The sequence below is a fragment of the Myotis nattereri genome, assembly GCF_964212035.1.
Source record: "Myotis nattereri genome assembly, chromosome: 6".
NCBI classification, from domain to species: Eukaryota; Metazoa; Chordata; class Mammalia; order Chiroptera; family Vespertilionidae; genus Myotis; species Myotis nattereri.
In genome coordinates, this window is record NC_138081.1 from 97,090,434 (window position 1) to 97,114,556 (window position 24,123).

A 24,123-nucleotide genomic window follows, 5' to 3' on the forward strand; every position below is an offset into this window, starting at 1 on the left:
ATACTTTAGTATTCTGAATTATGTGTTTTGTGTGCAAATAAAACCCTTCATCCTATATAATAAAAGCCTAATATGCAAATCAACCGAACAACAGAACGACCAATCACTATGACACACGCTGACCACCAGGGGGCAGACGCTCAATGCAGGAGCTGCCCCCTGGTGGTCAGTGTGCTCCCACATGGGGTGCGCTGCTCTGCCAGAAACTGGGCTCATGGCTGGTGAGAGCAGCGGCAGTGGCGGGAGCCTCTCCTGCCTCCGCTGCAGATGGGCGGTAAAGAGTGAGGGGTCCCAGACTGCGAGAGGGATGTCTGACTGCCAGTGAGAGGGTGCAGGCCTTGCTGAGGGACGGGACCCCCCACCCCCACCCCTACCCCAGTGCATGAATCTCATGCACCCAGCCTCCAGTGTTGTATAAGTACATGAAGGAGTTTCATATTTTCTGAAGAGATCCTTGTTGAGGCAAGGTAAGCAATTCTAAGATTCGATAAATGACCATTAATATTTGAAAATGAAGGTGATAGCGCCTTCATATTACTTCTGCGTAACATTCATTCATGCATTCATTCAGTGAATGATGAACCCCCACCATAGGAATTTAATAACGACCAGAATGGAAGCACCAAGGACAGAAATATAAAGAGAGGAAACAAGAGTGACACGCCAGCTCCCACCAATCCTGGGAGGTGGCGCTGACCTGGAATAATCCTTTGTGATGGCGGTAAGTTTGCTGCCCCCCCCACGCCTACCAGGTCTCTCCTAGCGGGGCCGGCATTATCTTTTCCACGGCAATCTGCCCTCAGTGGTGAGCGAGAACACCTGCTCCGGGGACAGGTAAGCCCAGTGACAGAGAGCACAGCACCAGGCCCTCTGACCGCCACTGGACAGGCCCAGACGCCCGAGTAAGAGACTCGCAAATACGCACCTGAGCACCGACGTCAAAGAAGCCAGCGACGATCACAGTGCCAACGGCTGCCTCGTGGGACGAAAACCATAGACGCCAGCCACCCTGGATGCGCGGGGCCCTCAGGGGCGTGGTGGGCCTGACCATGAGCAGAATAAAACCTCGCAGGCCCAAAGCCCACACACCGCGCGCCTCACACGGAGGATGTGTCTGTGGGCCTCTCGGACCCGCCCTAAGGCTTCATATCTAAACTCCACGGACGGGAGGGGGTTTGGCTCTGAGCCTCTTGGCGTGTGATGGGCACTTTTGCGTCAAGTGTTTTCGGAGACGCGTGATAGGAGTTGTGCTTACAGAATCTCTATTGCTGAGAGCGTTACACACGCCCCCCTTTGTGCCCCCAAGCGTTGTGCTTTCTGGGTCAGTTGATGGTGAAGGAAAAACTAGGCCCAGGGGACGGGCAGGGGTCTTACGGGAAAGCCGTGCATCCCAGCTGAGAGCCGCCGAAGCTGACGGGGCTGGGTGCTCCCATGGGCAGAACTGTGGTTCCTCCTCGGCTGTGCCCCCCGCCTCCCCCGGGCCCCGTGGATGCTGTGCAGGACAAGGCCCCCTCCGTCCCCCCGCAGCCCATTTTGCAGGGTCACCCCTGGCCTCAGAGCAAACACGAGCAGAGTCACTTCTCCAGCTTCTACCTACAGGGACCTGTTCTGCCGCGGAAACGACATGAACCGACCACGGCTCCGCAGCGCACTGGCTTCCCTGACCATCCTCAGTCCAGAGGGCCGGGCAGCTGACAGATGTCCCACCACAGCAGACGGCGCGTGTCAGAAAGGGGGGAGAACGAGGAGAGAGGAGGGTGGGAAACGAGCTTCCAGGTGCGTTTCGATGGCCCTGCGCACGCCTCGGAGAGCCCGCAGCGCGGCGGGGGCCCAGCAGCGAGTTCAGAGGGACGCCTTCGGGCTCCCTCGCCGTGTCCTCGGGACAGCTTTCCGCAGGACGGGCAGAGGTGCCGGAGGCTAAGGTCAGCCTGGCCAGCCACAGGGCTCCCCCGATGAGTCCCGCGGGACGGCCTGCACCACACGCATCACGTTCTTGCTCAACGTGCACCCCATGACAGGCAGGCGGCTGTACGGGCGACAGGAGCCGACTTACCTGCAGGTGCCTCCGTGCTCAGCCAGTCGGGTGGCTGTGCCCCTGCCACTGCCCGTCCCTCGCAGAGCCCTGGCGATGCGGCCGCTCGGAGCGAACGTTTCCCTCCACCCGCAGCGCGTTCGTCAGCAGCCCCGCCTGTCCCCTCCGCCTGCGTTCCCTGTTGGGCGCTGTCCCTTCGCCACGTCAGTTTATAGCGCAGTGCCTCCCCGCCTCCCCCGTCGCCTGCCTCCCCCGGTGTCAGCCCGGCCAGACCAGCCAGGCCGAGGCCCGGGGGCCGGCTCTTGGCACAAACGTCACCGCCACTGGGAATGATCGTTATGACGCGACAGCATTTCACGTTTCCCACATGAACCTTCCTTTCGCTTCTTGAGACACCAGGCCGGCAGCTTTGTACTGACCCGCGGACGGGGACTCTGCCCGCCGCCTCTCCGACAGCCGCTCAGAGGAGACCAGCCACTGTCGCTCTGAATCAGCGGACAAGTTCATGACTCACTAGTGGTTCCCACGGCTTAGAGCAGCGGTTTTCAACCTGGGGGTCGCGACCCCTTTGGCGGTTGAACGACCCTTTCACAGAGGTCGCCTAAGACCATCCTGCATATCAGATACTTACATGACGATCCATAACAGTAGCAACATGACAGTTATGAAGTAGCAACGAAAATAATTTTATGGTTGGGTCACAGCATGAGGAACTGTATTTAAAGGGCGAGAAGGTTGAGAACCACTGGCTTAGAATAAACACAGTGAGACCAATGAAAGCGTACACCTCCCTCCCCTCCAAGAAATAAATCCCTATCTATCTATATATCTATCATCTATCTATTATTTTATCATCTATTTGTCTGTTATCTATTATCTATCTATCATTTTATCATCTATTTGTCTACCTTTTTATCATCTATCATTTTATCATCTATTTGTCTATCTATCATTTTATCATCTTCTTGTCTATCTATCTATCAACTATCATTTTATCATCTGTCATCTATCTATCCATCATCTATCTATCACCTCTGCGATCCTATATAAGAATTTTAAAACCATTTGTTAGATGTGTGAGTCCAAATGAGAAATGAGACAAAGCACAGAGGTAACCCCGCCAATTGCCGAAGCAGCCAACACGGAAAAGCGACACGCGTGCCGCGGTACTCACCCCGCAGCCCAGGCCGCCGGCCTCGCAGGTGACCCTCCGCTGCCCGGGCTCGGGGAGCAGCCCGGCGCCGCAGCCCGGGCGCGGGCACAGCACACCGCCCATGCGCAGCACGCACTCCTCAGCGCCATAGTGCTGGTAGCGGCCGTACTGCAGAGACAGAACCGGACAGTGAGGTGCTGAGGACCGTCCCCCAACTTCTCACATACACAGACACACACACACACAGACACACACACACATAGACACACACACAGAGGCACAGACACACACAGACACACACACACACACACTGAGGTGCTGAGGACCCCCCCAACTTCACACACACACAGACACACACACACACTGAGGTGCTGAGGACCCCCCAACTTCTCACATACACAGACACACACACACACAGACACACACAGACACACACACAGTGAGGTGCTGAGGACCCTCCCCCAACTTCACACACACACAGACACAGACACACACACAGACACACACACACATAGACACACACAGAGGCACAGACACACACAGACAGACACACACACATAGACACACACACACAGACACACACACACACTGAGGTGCTGAGGACCCCCCCAACTTCACACACACACAGACACAGACACACACACAGACACACACACACATAGACACACACACAGAGACACAGACACACACACACAGACACACACACACATAGACACACACACACAGACACAGACACACACACAGACACACACACACATAGACACACACACAGACACACACACAGACACACACACACACTGAGGTGCTGAGGACCCCCCAACTTCTCACATACACAGACACACACACACACAGACACACACAGACACACACACAGTGAGGTGCTGAGGACCCTCCCCCAACTTCACACACACACAGACACAGACACACACACAGACACACACACACATAGACACACACAGAGGCACAGACACACACAGACAGACACACACACATAGACACACACACACAGACACACACACACACTGAGGTGCTGAGGACCCCCCCAACTTCACACACACACAGACACAGACACACACACAGACACACACACACATAGACACACACACAGAGACACAGACACACACACACAGACACACACACACATAGACACACACACACAGACACAGACACACACACAGACACACACACACATAGACACACACACAGACACACACACAGACACACACACACACTGAGGTGCTGAGGACCCCCCCAACTTCACACACACACAGATACACACAGACACAGACACAGACACACACACACACAGTGAGGTGCTGAGGACCCTCCCCCAACTTCACACACACACAGACACACAGACACACACAGACACACACACACACAGACACACACACAGTGAGGTGCTGAGGACCCTCCCCCAACTTCACACACACACAGACACACAGACACACACAGACACACACACAGTGAGGTGCTGAGGACCCTCCCCCAACTTCACACACACACAGACACACACACAGACACACACACACACATAGACACACACACACAGTGAGGTGCTGAGGCCACGTGATGGACCCGCGCTGCCCGTCTCAGTGAGAAATGCAGAGGCCGAAGGTGTGGCCCACGGCCCGGCCCCCAGCCGCCCCTGGCACAGCAGGTGAGGGGCTTGGTCCCGGCGCTTCTGGAAACGTGTCCTCAGAAACACGTTGCACAGTTTGTTTACTTGCAAACACTGCTCCCACTGACTCCATGCGATGGTGGTAGTTCATACACGTTCTGGCAGACATGCCTGCACCACGGCACTCACCACGCACCCAGCCCCCCAGAGAGGGGCAGCTCCGCCTCCTCCCGGGGTCCTCTGGGCGTTGGGGCCGCGGTGCACACAGGCCCCGAGAGCACAGTGGTCCCTTCCTCGGCCCCGCCTCCACCCGACCGCCTGGTGCGGCTGATGGCTCAGGCCCCGGGCGGCCCCAGCGGCAGAGCCACCCCCGGACCCCAGCGCCAGGGCCAGGCCTCCCCGGTGGCGGCAGCGCTAACGTGCTGTCCTCGCACGTCGGGTCGTGGTCTCCCCACACGGGAGCAAGCCGCATGCGTGTGCTCAGCTGGGAACGGGTTTAGGCGGCGTTGAGGGAAGCTGCCTTGGGCCGGGCAGGACCATGGCGCTGGGGACTCAGCAGCGAGCAGCACAGACGCCCCTGCTGGTCCACCGGACGGACAATGAATGCTGAGATGAAAGGGCAAGGGCTCCGACGGAGACACGTGGGAAGGAGAATAAACACAGGAGAGCGAGTCCCGGCGGACGGACCGCAGTGGAGTGAGCAGGGAATGAGGACGCGCACAGTCCAGGCTCAGCGAGCACCACCGAGGCTGGGAGCTGAGAAAGCCACGTGGCCGTGGGGACGGGCATCGCTGTACCAAGGCCGAGGCCCCTGCCTGGTCCTCTGAGGGGCGGCGAGCAGGCCGCGCTGGAGCAGAGGGAGCCGTGGAGAGACAGGAGGGGGAGTCAGCGTTAATGAGGGGCTAGGAGGTCGAGGCTGCTTAGGTGAGCAAACCGGAGCGGGTGGACTCCTGGGAAAAGGTCTGCTACATGTCACGAGCTGTGCAATGATCGGGATGACATGAGATATTTCACGTGCGGAGTGAGGAGGCGTTTATGTAATCGGGAGACTTCATGCTGGCGATCACGTCCTGACCTCCTCAGGGAACCTTTACTAAATCTTGCCCAAGTGCACCCAACATGCCGAGAAGGGCAGGGAGTGTGCCGGGCAACAGGGGAGGAGGTGGCTGCTGCGTCGTGGGCTGTCTGCGAGAAGCTGCAGAGTGAGGTTCAGGTGGGCCAGCCCCTCAGACTGCCCTGCGCACCCTTCGCACGCCCTCCATTCCCGTGTCTGTGTCCTGAACGCAGCCCGCTGTCCGCCCATAGCTGGTGCACATGGCCGCAGAGGGAACGGAGGAACTCTGAGTGTCCCTCCACTATCAGTGTCGAGGGACTCAATACAGCATGACGAGGGATGGTGTCACCTGTAACGTTACTTTTCTATTTTAAACAGATTGTTCTCCCGTAATTGGCTATTTCCTGATTTGATGGCAGATTATCTATTTAATTTAGTGAAGCATATTTTTCTGCGGCGACCACCGCTTTCTGCCAGGAAGTCGCTAAGCCAGGGACAAAGTCTGCCAGTGCCTTAGAGATCCCTGCGCCTCCTCCCTGGGGGTCTCGGGTACTGGCGGGCATGTACGCCCACGGCCTCTCTGTGCGTTAGCTACAGAATTGCTCGGAGATGCCTCTACCACACTCGTTCTGGTTGTGGCACACTCGGTTCCTTTTCTACAGGAAGAGAAATACTGTAACTGATGGGTCTGGTGATTTTGGATGATTAAAAAGCACACACAGCCCTGGCCGGTGTGGTTCAGTGGTTAGAGAGTCGGCCTGTGCACAGGATGGGCGAGAGTTGGATTCCCAGTCAAGGGCATGTGCCTGGGTTGCAGGTTCGATCCCTGATCCCGGTCAGTGCACATGTGGGAGGCAGCCAATCGATGTGTCTCTCTCACATTCTCTCTCTCTCCCTCCCTCTCTCTCTCTCTCTCTTTAATCAGTTGCCTCTCACAGAAGTTAAAGAATCGGCCTAAGTGGGACACGCTGTGTATGCGTCACGCAGCCACAGCCGCAGAGGAAGTGGCGGAGTGGAAGTGGACAACACTCAGGAAGCACACACGCCCATGGGAAGAGCCGGCCCCTCCACCCGCAGACAAGGGGCCAGGCTGTCTGTGACGCCCGGTCCCTCAGACACAGCCGCCCGCTGATTGGCTTGCTTACTGCCAGTCCCCCTGCTGTCTGTTGGTGTGGAGATGAAGTGCTCTGGTGGGCAGCAGGTGTGCCAATCAATGACCTGTCTGGCCTGGTGGGTCGGACAGGGGAGGGGTGTCCTCACACAGACCACCCAGGGCACCCCCCCCCATTTCGGGCAACCGGGTTCAGTAGACACTCCACCCCTGGGGGAGCCCAGGCCGGCTCGTTAGCGAGTCTTTGTGACACGGGGGGGCCTCGGCGATGCTCACTCACCTGCTCTTCCCCGAGGACCCTGAAGTGATGCAGCTCTTTGATCAGGGAGTCGGGGCAGCCGGCTGTTGGAGAGAGAAATCAGTGACAAACAGGAATCGGACGGGGTCGGCTCCAATTCTGAATGTTGGGTCATGTGGGACATGGTCTTCCTCTTTAAGCGACTGGATAGAGCCCTTGCTGTCATAGCATCTCATGCTCTGGGAGAGTAGCTCACAAGTAGGACCAGGCGGTGGTCACCCCTGACAACAGACACTAAAATGAATGGACATCCTGAGGGAAGGGTTTTGGTGAAAAGCGTAAATTAATGGCGCCAGGCACGTCCGAGACTATAGAGACGAGACCTCGATGCTTGACGCGAGAAGACCACTTGGCTGAGCTCCTCCCACGGAGGGCCTGCGGGGAAGTGGCTGGGTTCAGAGTGGCGACTCAGGTGACTATCGGCTCAGTGAGGGGCGGGGTTCTGGGTCACTTGGTTGCCTGCGATTCAACCAAAGACGGTGGTAGAGACACAGCCTCGCGTCGGTTCCTGAGGCCCAGCTGTCTTTGGGAGCAAGGAGTCACCTTTTAGGTTGTGACACGAACGAGAGAAGAACAGGCAGAGAGGGTTCCAGTCTCTGGAGCGTGGGAGTACCTGTGAGACGTGGGAGTACCTGTGAGACGGGGCCTGGGATGGCTGTTCTGCTGGTGTCCCAGAAATACCATTTATTCCCCCAACCCCCAAGATTTTAGAGGCCAATTTAGTTAAAAAAGCCCAGGATGCAACTAAATAACTGAGACTTGTTGTGACAGCACGCTGAGGGACAACAGACTATCAAGTACGTGCATATGGAGATGGATGTATAAATGTATGTACAGGGGTGGGAGGAAGTAGCCTTACAGCTGTGAGTATGCGAAAGGAGTTTATTCTTCTATTCTTATTTACTAATTGTTGTGTTATTTATTTGTATTATGTAAACCTACTTTTGCCCACCCCTATATACTATATGCATTTATACATATCATCAGGTCATATATTCCCAGAAAAGTATGGATAGTATACATTTAGGGCTTTACGTTTGCTGTCTTTTTATTAACTTATTTATTCCTTTATTCACTACAGTAATCTAAAGTGATTAATAAGCAATCTGATATTTTTATTTGATTATCATAAAGCTTCATGACATATTTTTACCATCAAACTAGCTGGGAGGTTTTTCTGTTTGTTTGTTTTTAAATCTCACTGGCCATTTCAAATTTCACCCTTTGGGGGAATAATGAAAATAACTTGAGCCAAGACCCCCAAACACATCCTCTTATCCAAACATGCAAAAGGGAAACGAACTCAAATTTCGGATTAAACGGCCAGTTAGCCACCACTTCCCATGCCCTCTGCTCCGCCGCTGGGTCAGCCAGAGCACACAGAAGGCATCGCTTGAGTACACAGTCAACAGATGGATGCGCATGGCAAACAAGCTGCGGCCAAAAGCAAATATTCCAGAAAGACGCCAAAGGGAAGAACTGATGAGGCGCGATTCCGTTTAACCAGGGCTGACCTGGTTTGCGTTGGGGATGGGGGGGCGGGGAGGGGGGATTGGAAGGGAGGAGAATGGCTGTTTCCTACTTGCAGCCGCTCTGTCATACTCAAGGTGACTCACCTTGGTCACGCAGGTTGTAAATGAACCAGCTGGCAGAGCTGAGTAAGCCACGTCCCACCTCGAAATTCTACCTCTAAATCCCATTTTGAAAAGTTAAAAAAAAATCCAAGTCTTTCTCTCTGGCGTCTCACAGATCCCGGCAGTGCCTCGGGGATGACGCCCAGGGAGTGTTTGTCCAAACACTTAGGTAAGGGGTCCTGGCTCTGCCCTCACTTTTCTTTAGTGTAAGTTCCTCCTGAAGTCTCTTGTTCTGTCCTCTCTGATGTGGGAAATGTTCTCTTTGCCAGGAAAACAGGAGCCGGGGGCCTCGTCGCCTGTTAACACTGTGCTTTCTTCTTCTGCGTGGACCCTTCTCTTCCTGTTATTCCCTTATTTTTCTTGTCCTTGTCCAGTTTTAAAAGCCTGTTTAGTTTCCCTTGGCCACTTAAATTAGAATTGCATCTCTCTCTGGACTTATCCTGACTACACACTATTCCATTGTTTTACCTCCCCTTTGCCCCTGAGTTATGAAACGCCTTTCTCATCTTTTGTACCGGCTTCCTAAAATCCGAGCTCCCTGAAATAAAGGTAAGTTGCCTGTTTGGCATTAAAAGTAAATTAAAATGTTTATTTAAAAAAAAACAACAACACATGACGCCAGAATGGACTCTTATTTTTTTAAAGGGTAACTTTGAAGCCAGGATTTTCATTTTGGCATCTGTAACCAACATGGGCTTTTATCCTGTTCCCTCGCCACGGAGACTGTCACGATCTAACCGGAACCTCCTCAGGAGAATGTGCTGCAAGTGGTGGGTCCTGCCCACGAAGGCACCGAGTGAGACTTAACCCCACACCTCTCAGGGGTTCACTCAACGAACCTTTTCAGAAAGCTTTAGCGGAACTTTCCCAATAGCCACCCTGTGGAGTAGGGGAGGCTCATTTGGAAAATAAAATCCAATAAAAGCGTTACAGGCCACATGAGTCTTCAGTGACTATTTTTTCTTTTAATTTCCTGGCAAATCTTTACAGGGGCACGTGTGATGTCCTTGGGGTTCAACGGAACACCGTGAGCACCAGGCCTGGGGGGATCATGGCAACGGAGCTCAGCTCTCTGGTGTGCTGCTGGGACGGGCGCATGACCCAGCAGTCACAGGGTGCAGCTGGCTGCTGTGGGGTGTGAAGTGCTCGGAGGGCTATTCCTCTCTGGGGCATAGCTTCGGGTCCCTCCTGCAGGCCTGACAGTGACAGCTACCGTCTAGCTCCCCTTTAAGAACAACTCGGAAAAGGAAGCTGGCTAAGGATGAAAAAGGCAGAGAAAATAAGTGATGATTCCATGTGATCAATGCGGCCACACACGGAACAGCTGCCTTAAGCACACGCCGGCGGGCACAGCTGCAGGCCGGCTCTGCGAGCGGCCAGGTGGGCTCCTGCCACTCGGTGCTGCCGGGCGGACCGGGGGCTCCGTTCCCTGAGCTGAAGAGACACTTCCGAGTTAGGCTGATAGTCAGGTGCTGAGAGAATCCACGGAAAGTTCACGACCGCCTCTTGGCTGAGCAACCGCATTCAGTCAGCAGTGGGATCCGACACAATCACATCCAGGCATCATCACTCTGATCAATAAGACCCAGCTTATCTTTAGTTATTTATTTCTGTTGTTAAGCCTCACCAGAGGATATTTTTCCATTGATTTTTAGGGAGAGTGGAAGAGAGAAGGAAAGAGAGAGAGAAACATTGATATGAGAGAAACTCATCGATTGGTTGCCTCCTACACAAGCCCTGACCAGGGCCTGGGCCGGGGAGGAGCCTGCAACCAAGGTACATGCCCTTGGCCAGAAGTGAACCTGGGACCCTTTGGTCCACAGGCCGATGCTCTATGCACTGAGCCAAACTGGCTGGGGCCAGCTTATCTTCATCACTGCTCTCTGCCAACAGGTATTTCTGCATGTCTATAAAGGACTGCTTTTCCATGGCCGATGCAGAATGGATCTGAGACTTCCCAAACCAGTTCAAAAGCACCTTGAAGCTGGCCGCCTTGCACCGAGCAATCCCCTTGCAGGTGTGCATCGGAGAGAAACTTACAGTTACAAAAGGGATGTGTGCAGAGCAGTTCCTGCAACAGCTGCTGTAATCTGGCCGCAGTAGAAGGAAACATCTAGAATGGCCATCAGTAGAAGAGACTACACCACTCAACAGGCACCCACAGGGCACCCACCCCTGCCAGGCACCGCTCGGGTGCCTGGGTCGTGTTAGTAGGGAAGTGGAAACAGACACAAGCCCCGCTCGGAGCTTGCGTCCTAAGGGGGAGAGAGACAGCGGAAATCCCACACTGGGTGGGAAATGATGCGATGCTAAGAAGGCGACGAGCTCTACGTCCAAAGAAGACGACGACAGACCCGCGTGAGGAGGAGAGCAGGCGGGACCGTTTGCAGTGAGTGTGGTAAGGAATCCTGTTCAGGTCCCACCACCTCCCCACCTGAAGCATCTGCCGTCACTGCTGCAGCCCAGCTCCCCAAACCCTATACGTCTTGACTCCCCCTTTCTGTCCACGCGGTGGGCCTCTCCCTGCAGGAGGCTGGCGTCCTCGCTGGACTTCCTGGCGGGCATTTGGGAGAACGGACGCGGGATGTGTGACAGATGGTAACCGAACATTAAAAATACGGTAACAGAGCATTAAAGACACTTGACACTTTTCTCATTTGTATGTTGCTATGATGTCAAAACAATTTTAAAAATTAGAAAATTATTCTCGGCGTGTATATTCCCGCGACGTTGGCTAGCCTCCGTATTGCATAAAACTCTCCCTTTGTAATTGGCCTATGTTTTGAGTGATTCTTACTCGAAATTTCTAGAGGGTGGCACTTTCATCAGCCACGTGGCTCAGGTGACACGTTTAATTCGGGTGGTCCACACAGGAGCGACCCCTCAGGGCGTGAGGGTCTCGGGGCAGAAGGTGACCCCAGACCATGGCTCTCTCGTCGTTGCTCTTAAAAGCTCATCTTGATGGAAACGAGAGGAGGAAAATGGGAAGGAATGGAGGTGATTTTAATACATTTTGAGTGAAGTTAACATGGTTTCCCATGGACTGTGGTGGTGGCCAGTTCCCTCAAATGCGCACATCAATGCCCAGTTGACATAACGGGGGGAAAAAACCCGTGGGACTGTGACCCCCGAGTGGGTCCCATCAAAAAGGACTCACCCCACAGACATTGCGTCCAATGAAGTTCTGTTGGACCGGGTGCAGGGGGTCGGCGGGTGACTGAGTAATACAGTGACATCAGTGAGGGGTCTTCTGAGTAGCAGCCCCCGAGCCCCACACAGCCTGCGTGCACATGCGCTTAAGGACACGCCTGCCTATGAACTGGACACGTGGTCAGCGTTTCCGCGTCCTGCTCTTTGCCATGGAATGTGTTCTTTAACACGGACTTCCTTGGCATGCACTCAGGCAGCGCTAAATCGGAACAATAAACAATATCCGGAACGATGTTAGCGAAATAAGTGCTATTGGACTTCAGGAATCGATGCATTTCCAACAGGGGCTTAAAATCTGCCTTTGTGTGCTTTTTAAATAAAACGTTACAAGTGTTTCATGATATTCTCTTTCTCTTTCTGTATTTTATGTTTTCTCAGTAATTTCCCTTATTATTCTCGGGCTATGCGTCGTGTCTTTTATTCGTCTTAGCGTGGGCATGGTTGCATTCATTACTGAAAGGCGTATTTCAAGCCCTAAAAAGGATAATTGTTAAGCTCTCTAAGCACCGCTCCTTACATTCATCACTGCTTCCCCGCAGTTCCCATGTTTAAAGTTTGTATGCTGATGTGAGCGACACTGGAAAGAGAGGAGACAAACAGAACAAAAACTTCAACGTGAAGGACAAATGACAGATTCCGTGGTGGGGAAAAGCGCGCGGTTTCAGCTACGCTGTTAATTACACCAGGGCTTGCTGCCCAGAGCTGTACATTTCCTCCTATGAAAATCAGTAATCGCTCTTTACTTCAATTCGCCAAAATGCCCAAATATGAGTAGCTCTCAGCTGTCAGCAGAGTTCTACCAAAGACTCCAGATTGGCTATTCATGGTCTGAAGTAGGGCGTTCGCAAGTGTTCGTTCCTTCAAACGCGGGGATGATGGTTCTTCTCGCAGATGGGGCAGGTTTCGGGGGGCGGGGGGCACCAGCAGCTGCCACAGACCGGCTCCCTTTGCCTCCTCCGCGTCCCCACCCAGGCCGGCACCAGGCCCGGGACACGGGACCCAGACAGCGAACCAGCCCTCCTTTCTGGCACCTCCCTGGGAAAACGGTTTATAGACGGTTGGCTTGAAGCTCTTGTCAACTAGGGGGTAAGAATTAATCGACTCGGATACAGTCAGTGTCCAGAGCGGAAGGTGACCCTCCGCAAGCCCTCAGCGGCCTTTAGACGGTCCTACGTGAGGGGGCCCCGGGCTCCAGCTTCTCACTCCCAAGTTCATAGCCTGTGGCCTCCACTGTTTTGCTGTCTTCGTGTTCTGGTTATTTGGTGGCTTTTCAAATGTTCATCAACTATCACCTCTAGCAAGTACAAAAGCCAGGGGTGTGCTTGTTTGTGTTTGTCAATCCTCACCTGAGGATATTTTTCCATTGAGTTTTAGAGAGAGTGGAAGGGAGGGGGAGAGAGGGAGAAGCACTGATGTGAGAGGAACACATTGACTGGTTTCCTCCCGCACGTGCCCCGGGGATCCAACCTGTAACCCAAGTACATGCCCTTGACTGGAATTGAACCCGTGACCCTGCAGTCTGTGGATTGAGGCTCTAACCCAGGGTTGGGCAAACTTTTTGACTCGAGGGCCACAATGGGTTCTTAAACTGGACCGGAGGGCTGGAACAAAAGCATGGATGGAGTGTTTGTGTGAACTAATATAAATTCAAAGTAAACATCATTACATAAAAGGGTACGGTCTTTTTTTTTTTTTTTAATTTTATTCATTTCAAACGGGCCGGATCTGGCCCGCGGGCCGTAGTTTGCCCACGGCTGCTCTAACCACTGATCAAAAACCAGCCAGGACCCGGGGTGTTGTTTTAAAGTGTTGAGAGAGAAGAAGCCCATGAAATCTGGAACCTGAAAATGTAATTAATGCATTAAAATGGTAAGAAAACGGCCCAGCCGGCGTGGGTCTGTGGTTGAGCATTGTCCCACGAATGAGGCACTTGCCAGTTCAATTCTGGTCAGGGCACATGCTGGGCTGTGGGCTCGATCCCAGGTGTGGGGCGTGCAGGAGGCAGGCGGTCAATGATTCTCTCTCATTACTGATGCTTCTATCTCTCTCTCCCTCTCCCTTCCTCTCTGAAATCAATAAAAACATACTGAAAAAAGAAGAAAATGGGTCACCTAATGCACAGTGCTGCTGGGGGCGGGGGGGATGCATCTTTCGTTTCTTAGAAGAGCTGCTGTGGGAACATCATTTCCAGGGTGTTTTTTCCTATTGAGGAGGTGTTAGGAAAATGTTTAATATTTACATTTATCTGTCCCTCTTTGAAAAGAGTGTTTTCCAAAACAAAACTGGTGTGTTTATTTTTTCATGGTCATTGTAAAATACTACAACACGTCGTCGAGGAAATAACAATTAGGAATTCCACCACCAGCAACAGTCACCATTCATATTTCTGTGAATATTCTTTTGGATCACCGCACACGCACACACATATGCACACACATATGCACACACACATGCACACACATATGCACACACACAATCTAAATATGTGGCATCCTTCTGAGCATGGAATTCTCTGTCTTGTTCTTTTTACCTAAAGATCTGAAGGGGCACTGTTTCATGCCAAACGGGACAAACACATCCTGTGTCCTGGTGGCTCACCTTTCCGTGTTACGCACCGTCCTTTGCCCAAACACTGAACACTGACACGTGTGCCAGTGAGCTGCCTCTACGTGTATGTCTGCAAACCATGCATGTCAGTGAGCTGCCTCTACGTGTATGTCTGCAAACCATGCATGTCAGTGAGCTGCCTCTACGTGTATGTCTGCAAACCATGCATGTCAGTTGCCTCTACGTGTATGTTTGCAAACCATGCATGTCAGTGAGCCGCCTCTACTTGTATGTTTGCAAATCATTCAGATGATGGAAATGGGATGCATTCCTTAAAGTCCAACTACTGCCAGGTAAGGTGTTGTTGCGTTTAGCAGTTTGATCGCTGCTGCTAAGACCCTCTGTAGGATGTGTCATGAGCTCACACCCCCGGGCATGGTCGGGGGGTAGAGGGCAGGGGGCTGGGCTGGCTGATGCTTCCCCATGTCCCTCCTCCCTCCTGCCTCCTCCCTCCCTCTCCTCCTCCTTCCTGCACGGAGGCTTGGCAGCACTCCACTCGGAGAGAAATGAGGACAGCTTTCGCATTCCACCTTAATCAGATCCAATTAGGGCAGGCGGCACCCCGCAGGCATCATCATCATGAAAGATGGGCGTGCTCCTCGCAGGCAGCCCTTCAGCTCCCAGCCACACAGGACGCCTGAGTCCAGCCTCCCTGCCTTGGCCAGGGACGCCCAGAGGGTCCCCACAGCTCCGGGGACAATGGTGCTGCCGGGCCTGGGATGCAATGTGGTCTAAAAAGCACGAAAACCTATTGTGTAAAGTAGCTGAGTTAATATCATAATAGCTCTTCCATGAAACATGTTCTGCCAAGAGAAAGAAGAACAACAAATCAAAACCCTGCGGCTGGCCTGTTGCTGTAAGATCTTTTCTCACATCCCCTTACGCCGCCGCCACAAGTGAGAGAACGCGTGGCGGATTCCTGGTTGCTGTGAGCACTGCCCCCCACCCTCCCCCCAGAAGACGTGCAGTGAGGACCCGTTTACATGGGATGGAGGTGAGCGGGAGCTGCGCACGCAACCCAGCCCTCACTCTGAGCCCCCCAGCTCGCTTAGGGGCTGCTCCTCAAAAGACACCCAGCCCCGCCCTAACCGGTTTGGCTCAGTGGATAGAGTGTCGGCCTGCGGACTGAAGGGTCCCAGGTTCGATTCCAGTCAAGGGCATGTACCTTGGTTGCGGGCACATCCCCAGTAGGGGGTGTGCAAGAGGCAGCTGATCGATGCTTCTCTCTCATCGATGTTTCTAACTCTCTATCCCTCTCTCTTTCTCTCTGTAAAAATATCAATAAAATATATATATTTTAAAAAAAAGACACCCGCCCCGCAGCGACAGACTCTTACCAAACTGCGCTCAGCAGCACCGCGGGGAGGGGGGTCTCCGCGCCGCACGTCAGGGTGACAGCCTCACCGTGGGCCTTTGCCTGGCCACGCGGGGCTCTTCCCCCAGGACGCGCCCCCGGACCGTCCCTGACGCCGTGGTGGCTCCGCCAGGTGCAGGCAGCGGCTCTGTGATTCGGAGGAACCAAAGGGAGCGCCTGGGAACCCGGTGATGCCTGTTCTCCCGCATGCAAATCGGGAAGAAATGAAGCTGGTTATGACTCCTTCCAGGTGACCTGGGTCTGCATCCGTCCCGGGTCGGTGTCGGGGAAGCAGCGGGTGTGAGCTAAGCACCCACACGCTTCCCGAAGCCCGGCCGATGGGAAACTGTCTGGGAGACACATGGGGCAGGTTCTGCTGATCTACTCGGTTCCTGGGTGCGGCTTCGGTCGCCTGGTATTTGTGAAAAGTGGCACCTGCACGTCGCAGCTTTTATGGGATGGATGATCGACTCTTGTTTTGTTGTTGTCAATCTTCACCTGAGGCTACACCCCCGCCCCCCCCCCCCGTCATTGATTTTAGAGAGAGTGTAGGGAAGGGGAGAGAGAGAGAGAAACATCGATTGGTTGCCACTCGTGCAGGTTCAGGTTGAGGCCTGGGGATCAAGCCTGCAACAGAGGTACCTGCCCTTGACCGGGAATCCAACCTGCGACCCTTCCAACCTTAGGCCGACGCTCTAACCACTGAGCCCCCAGCCAGAGCAAGTCGTGCTTTGAAATGATGGCTATTGTGTCCGAATAACGTTAGAAAAGAACCATCACATGGGCGATGGGCCCTGAGGAATCAGAGGCCACCTTCGGGCAGACAGGCACACACGCTCTACCCCGGAGAAACGGAAGATCCCATGGGGAGCCCAGTGGCACCGGCTACGTCCGCCTCCTGAATGTGTGACTGTATCGATGAGGCTTTAGGATTCACCCGCTCCGCGGCTAAGCGTTTTGAAGCCCAGGTACCAGGCCTGGCGTGGAAACTCTCAGCTGGTGGTCAGTTACAGGGACACAGGAGGTCAAACCCGCCAGGAATGTCTTATCTCCCACAAGGACACACGTACACCGACAACAGGGCAAGCCCCGGGGGACGGTGACACTTGGGGCTCATTGCAGGCGGACCGCATCCAGCCCTTCCCAGCCGCCCTGGCGCCGTCTAAGAGGAGGTGCACGCTCCCCTGACGCTGGCCCGGCCAGCAGCCCTGGCGTCTCTACAGGACGTCACCAGGCAGCCTGTTCCCGCACCTGAAATGCCAGAGGCCCCCCTGTGGGCCGCAACGCTGCCATTTGCAAAAAGGCCTGCTCGCACCTCCTGGAGGGCAGCTCCGCAGGGAGGCCTTTCCCTCGGGCAATGCCACGCCCGGCTTGCACCTTTGGGCTTTGCCACCATATGGTCCCAGCGGAGCACAGGTTCTCGGGACGTGGGCGCTGAGGCTGCTCCTCCGTGGGCCGCGCTTGCCCATCCGTGTGCCAGTTACCGTGGTGACTGGGCGGCGTGCAGACACGTAGTCACCCACGTCCTCACGTCCTACTGGGTGCTGACACCTGAACTCTGTTTTGAAAGGAGATTTTGTTGAAAAAAAATCTAGGGACTGAAATAGATCCCCTTCCTTTTCCCTTTGGGCTCTTCTGTTTCCACGGGGGAACCTCTCTTCCGTGCATTTCAGTGCAGAACGGCCTCACTCTCTTCCTGTTGCAACAGCTTCGTCCCAGGATCCTCCGGACATGAAATTCTAGCGAGAACAGGGCGCCTCCCTCATTGTGTCTCCCAACAGAGAAACACGGCCGCCGGCATTAAACCTGCACGCACCGCCTTTGGGCTGTAACACCCTCTCCGGGAGGGGCTGGGTGGCCTCCGTGCAGAGCGGCTCACCCGTCCGGGGGCCCATCCCCGCCAAGCGCGGGCCCCGTGGCTCTTTGATGCTGGGCCTCTGGCTCCCGGGCAACTGTGCCCAGATGGGAACACGGTCTCTGCAGCTGCTCCCATTTACACGCTAGCGAACTCCATGTGAGGCGACGGCTCTCTCTTTTCAAAGGCTGTTCACTGCACTGGCCACTAGCCAAGGGCCGCAGACAGCTCTGCTATAAAACTCGCTAATCCAGATCAGCTCCTCACTCGCTCAGATCAGCACATCAGTGTGCCCACACCACAAAACGGTTCCCACGCAAAGGCTTTCTTCTGACGGGCCGCGCGGCCGCACAGACCCCACCCCCGTGCAGTTTAGATGGAGATGAGCAAGGCATCTGCTCCTGTGGGCGGCCGCGCGGGGCCGAGAGGAGCCACGGGAACCAGGAGAATGAAATGGCAGGACTCCTGCATTCCACTCACACACAGTGCAGGAGCCTGTAGGGGCCGTCACAAGGGTGCTGGCCATTTACTTAACACCTCCAGTGGCAGCGCATGGCTGCCACGAAGGGCATTTCAGAAACAAGAATAAAGGTGTTTGACATTCAAAGCTCTAAACTAAACACACGTTACTTGTTTCAAACAGAAGTTACTCCACCGAGTACTGGAATACTATCCTGAGAGTAAGAACGGTGACACAAATTTGGTCATATTTATGGTAAAATGCACGCTATTTAAAGGTCAGATTCATGCGTGTGTTTTTAAAGATGTTTGAACACAGGAAACCCGCTCTGAGTGATATATTCTGAGGGTTGGGATTCTAGCAGCAGAATCCATTAAGCTCCTTTTTTTTATTATTATGGTACAGTTGACGTACAGCGTCATGTTAGTTTCAGGTGTACAACACGGGTATTAGATATTTATATGCCCGAGGGCGTGGTCACCATAAGCCTAGTAACCACCAGTCGCCACACAAAGTCATCCCGACGTTTTGGCTGTATTCCCTGCGCTGTGCGCTCCATCCCCGTGACATTTACTTTGTAACGAGAAGTTTGTGCCTCTCAATCCCCTTCGCCTTCTTACCCAGCCCCCTCCTCCCCTGCAGGAGCTGTCAGTGTGTTCTCTGTGTCTGTAAGTTTCTCTCATTTTGTTTTTTAGATCCCACATTGAAGCAAAATTATATGATGCTTCTTTCTCTTAGATTTACTTTACTTGTTATAATACCCTCTGGGTCCATCCATGTTCTCATAAATGGCAAGACTTCATTCTGCTTTTGTGGCTAAGTAATATTCTAATATATATATATAGTATATATAGCACATCTTTTTTATCCATTATCTATCAATGGACACTTGGGGTGTTCTCATATCTTGACTATCCTATCTAATAATAGACAAACATGGTAACTGACCATACCTTCGCTACGCCTCCCATTAGCTAATCAGCACAAAATGCAAATTAACCCCCAACAAAGATGGTGGCTAATTTGCATACTGCAGGCAGTGCGGGTCAGCGCCATCCCACCTGCCCTGCCTCCATCCGGGCCAGCTATCTGCGACCCGGGGCGGCGGGCATCCCGTGTGCGACCCGACCCGGGGCAGCCGAGCGGGGCAGCAGTGATCCTCTGGCCTGACTGGGCATCAGGTGCGACCCGACCCCGGGTGGCCAGGTGGGGCAGCAGTGATCCGCTGGTCCGCCTGGGTGTTCCGTATGAGACCCGACCTGGGGCAGCTGGGCGGAGCAGCAGCGATCGGCTGGCCCGCCTGGCATCCTGTGTGCGTCCCGACCCAGGGTGGCGGGGAGGAACAGCGTGGCTCCTCTGTCACCCCAGCTTCCTCATCACAGCTCCCTTGGGGACCTAAGCCTTTAGTTGGACATCCCCCGAGGGCTCCCTGGCTGCCAGAAGGATGTCTGACTGCAAGCTAAGGCCTGACCCCCCGGGGAGTGGGCCTAAGTTGACAGGTGGACATCCCCCAAGGGGTCCTGGACTGCAAATGGGCGCAGGCCAGGCTGAGGGACCCCCCCTGAGTGCACAAATTTTTATGCACCAGGCCTCTAGTTGTAAATGATGCTGCAATAAACCAAGGGGTGTATATATCTTTAAAAAGTAGTGTTTACATTTTCATCAGATAAATACCCAGAAATGGGGTCGCTGGATCCTAGGGCAGCTCTATTTTTAATTTTTTGAGGAAGCTCCACACTGTTTCCCACAGTGGCTGCACCGTCTGCGTTCCCACCGACAGGGCGCGAGGGCTCCCTTCTCTCTGCCTCCTCCCGTGCCCACGCTGTTCGTCCTGACGACGGGGCGAGGGCGCCTCATTATGGTTTGACCTGCATTTCCCCGAGGAGCCGGGTGTGGAGCATCCTCTCATGTGCCTGCTGGCCATCTGCATGTTTTCTGTGAAAAATGTCTATCCAGATCCTCTTCCCGGTTTGTAATTGGGTTGTTTGCTGTTTTGACGTGGAGCTGGAGGAGCTCTTTACACAGTTTGGGCATTAACCCTTGTTGGCTGTATCACTGTAAGCGCGGCCTCCCATTCAGCAGGTCATCTTTCCTTTTGCTGATGGTTCCCTTCACTTTTTAGTTTGATGTAAACTGTTTATTTTTGCTTTTGCTTCCCTGGCCCGAGGAGGTGTGCCCGAAGGATAATGCTGAGCCGGACTGAAAGCGTTTGCTGCCCTGTTTCCTTCCAGGAGTTGTATGGTTTCAGGTCTTACATGTAAGTCTTTAATCCATTCTGAGTTTACTTTTGAATATGGGGTTAGAAAGTGGTCCAATAGCATTCTCTGCGTGTATCTGTCTGGTTTTCCCAACACCAGTTATTGAAGAGACTGTCTTTTTCCCATTGCATATTATTACTTATTGCCTTATAGATTAATTGATCATATCAGTGTAGGCTTACTTCTGGGATTTCTATGCTGTTCTATTAATGTGTTTTTGTGCCCTGCCATTTTAATTACTATAGCTTTCTACTACAGCTTGACTTTAGCTCTTAAACATCTCTCCATTGCAGTCCTTGGGGAGAATGACTCTTGATGTTTCCATAAGTGTGTAAGATTGTAGCCTGAACTTGGGATTTCTGATTTAAAATTCAAAGTAAAAGTTTACTTCTTGAGACTTATATAAAAATACTCCATATGCATTATTAAGACCACATTGATGGAAAATGAATGATTATTAGGATTAAAACGGTCATTATTCTATGGATGTCAATAAGAAGGCATTGAGTTATTTTAACTCATTCTATGATTCATTCAATAAAAGGAGAGGAGACAGCTGGGAGACATTTGCAACAAACAGGACAGTTTCTGGGTGTTCTTGTGTTCAAGAGGGGAAGGCAGCGAAGGGAAAGGAGAGAAATACAAACACGTGTGCGCTGGGTGCTGGGCTGCCAAGTGCGCACCCTGACGGCGTGCGACGCTGTCTCACGGGGGCTCCCGACGTGCTCTCCCACATGCTCTCCGCACCCGAGAGGACACCGTCACCTCTTAAACCCAGCGACGTTCTCGGAAGAAGCACAGTCTAAGGCCCCCAGATTTAGCAAATCAAATACAGGACCTCTAGTTACATCTGAATCTCAGGTAAACAATGAACATATTTTTCAGTGTATGTCCCATGTGTTTTTTGTTTGTCTGACATTCAGGTGTAAGTGAGCATCCTGGATCTTACCCAGCAAGCCGACGGAGCCATCATTTGGCTACAATATTTATAACAGAAGGTCATTCGTAGCATATGCTTCCCTGTCGTGGTTTTGTATGGAATAGCTGGTATGAATAGAATGAAAAGTCATTTATTTCCTAGAAACGGAAGCTTCTCATTGCAACACCATCAAGACAGAGTGTACTGTGTGCATCACAGCGCTGCTTCTGAGAGACAGCAACAGCGTTCGGCGGAAGTGGACGAGAGGAGAGCCGGCGAGGAGGACGGGTGGCAGGGGACACCTGCCGGGCCCTGCAGATGGCCTGCACCTGACCGCCGCGGTCTGAACCTCCTTCTCCCCAGGAGCTCATTCATGCTCAGAGCTGGGCCAGTGGGAACCCAGAACTCACTCCAGGTAAACCCGGTGCACGGCATGATTAGAGAATAAACCATCTGGGCAGTGAGGGTCACCTGTACGCAGTAGGAGAAGTTTGAAAAGAAATGTGTCTATTGTTCATTCCAAAAACTTGTTAATTTTTTAACTTCCACCTCAGGTAGATAATTCATGGTGTCGGTTTTCACAAGCTTTGACATGTAGGGAAAGGAAAATAAGTGTAAAGCACATACAAGGTTTTCTAATTGTATGATTGTTGTTTTTGCTTCTTAGATATAGCTGCCTGCAGATTTAAAAATTTTTATTATTTTATATTTTGAAGATTTAAAATTTTATTTTGTTATGTTATCGCGAGGCAACTCCCTCTCCAGCAGTTCAGAAAAAGCACACGTGCCCGTGAGCATGTGCGCAGGGACAGAAGCGGACGCAGCGAGTGCTCACAACTGGGTACCCGCTGAGGAGTGGATGGAAATTCTCTCTCCTGGTCTTGCCACTTTTCTCTCAGTCTGAAATTATGTTAAAATCAAAAGTTAAAAGACAAAACATTTCCTCTGTAAAATGGAATCCAGGTTTTTTAGGCAAAAAGTTGATTTTGTTTTGACGTTTCCCGCCCTGGAAACCATGGCATTCCAATGGAAGAGGCGGCTGCAGCGCATCACGCCCTCCGCCTCCCCCGGCGGTGCCGGGATGGAGCCCCGAGCCCGTGGCTCCCCATGCTCCCTTCCTGGGTCTCTCAGTGCTTCATCTCACTTGTTCGTTTTACCTTTTACAGCCGAGAAAGCTTGAGCTTCTGTGACATCCACGGACAAGCTGGGCTGTATCTCATCAAGTCAGCACAGGAGAGCGATGCTTCCAATAGCTAAGGGTGGGACCAGATCTGTCTCTGCTGATCCCTCCGGAGTCTAATTGAACGGTGTTATGAACGGATTCTAACGGCGTCCTCAATCAGGCGAATTGCCAGCACCTCTGCATGCGCTATCCCACACCATCCTTTCTCTCACTATAAAATATTCTAATGGAAACCGAAGCAGAGAACAATGCAATTTTCACCCGACTCTGTAAGACCAGGTAATCCCATCTCTCCCAAAAGAATATCGAATATACTTTTATTTTTAAAGGACCACAGTCTTGCCTTTACATTGAGGTGATGTCTTTCGTGTTGTAAACAGGGCTATTCTGAACACGCAGAACTCATTTCTACTGTAAGGATTGGGACTAAAATATAAAGAGACAACACATCAACTTTCATTGAACAGCCTGCTTATTAATTTGGTTAGTTTTCACATTCTCACGTGCCCATGTAAAGTGGAACCAGTGAGAGAAGAAAACGAATATCGAGGGAATATTAATATCACTCTTTCCTCAACAACCAGATTGAGCAGCCAAACGCCGGGAACTGGTCCAGACGTGAGGACTGGAGGTGCTGAGACGCCGCCCCCGCCCCCAGGAATTGCACATTCTCACACGCGGTCAAGTAACATGCAAACGACCGAATTAAAGGGAAAGGACCGCTTTCAGATAATGCCGAGTGTTATGGAGGGAGACGAGGCGTCGCCCCGTTAGGCACCTTGGTTTGGGGAGTTTAGCCTCCAGAATTGTGACACCACGTCCTTTGCTTTAAGCCACCAGAGTGTGTGGGGGGTTACGTTGGCAGCCCCGGGAGACTCTCCGATGGGCGAGCCTGGCGTCCCCTGGCGACTGAGATCCTGCTAGTGCAATGCTAACTCTGTTCGGCACCATATGAAGTCCTTGCCAGCTGATGGAGGGACCGAAGGCCAAACCACAGAACACGGAAGCCCCTGCGGAGACAGTTCTTTCCCCATGAAACTGCTGTTTCATTCAATCCAAGCACTTCCTTTGTGACTTGGCCCCAGGATTGTTGCTCAGGCAAGAGCAAGCGTTCCCCAGCATTCCGTGACTCAGGGCAGAAAGACCGCCTGCACCCACTGGGACTCTGGGTGCCCACACGTGGGCGAGGGCGCCGTGAACATGTCCTTCAAAAGCAAGGCCGGCCCCAGGCTCTCCTCTCCATCAGGGGCCACTGCGTTCAGCAGAGCCTCAGCCCCTGTCACGCTCCCGCCGGCTCGAATGGCTTCACCGGGATCTGGCCGAGGCGGGAGAACACGGCTCCGTGCAGCTGTCCGGCTGCCCACTTCCACATTA

General features: G+C 53.0%; 1 protein-coding gene across 4 annotated transcripts in view; it reads right to left on the reverse strand.

Moving 5' to 3' along the window:
• PRKN (parkin RBR E3 ubiquitin protein ligase) overlaps positions 1–24,123 on the reverse strand; it is a 534,115-nt gene that overhangs the window by 70,478 nt on the left and 439,514 nt on the right. For 2 of the 4 annotated variants that reach the window (XM_081094588.1, XM_081094589.1), the window contains 2 exons: positions 7,252–7,313; positions 3,207–3,353 (listed from right to left, as the gene is read on the reverse strand). In XM_081094588.1, the coding sequence (XP_080950714.1) occupies positions 3,207–3,353; positions 7,252–7,313 (209 nt within the window). Of the gene's footprint in view, positions 1–2,903; positions 3,354–7,251; positions 7,314–24,123 lie in introns of those variants that run through there. The other 2 variants (XM_081094591.1, XM_081094590.1) reach the window with 2 other exon arrangements.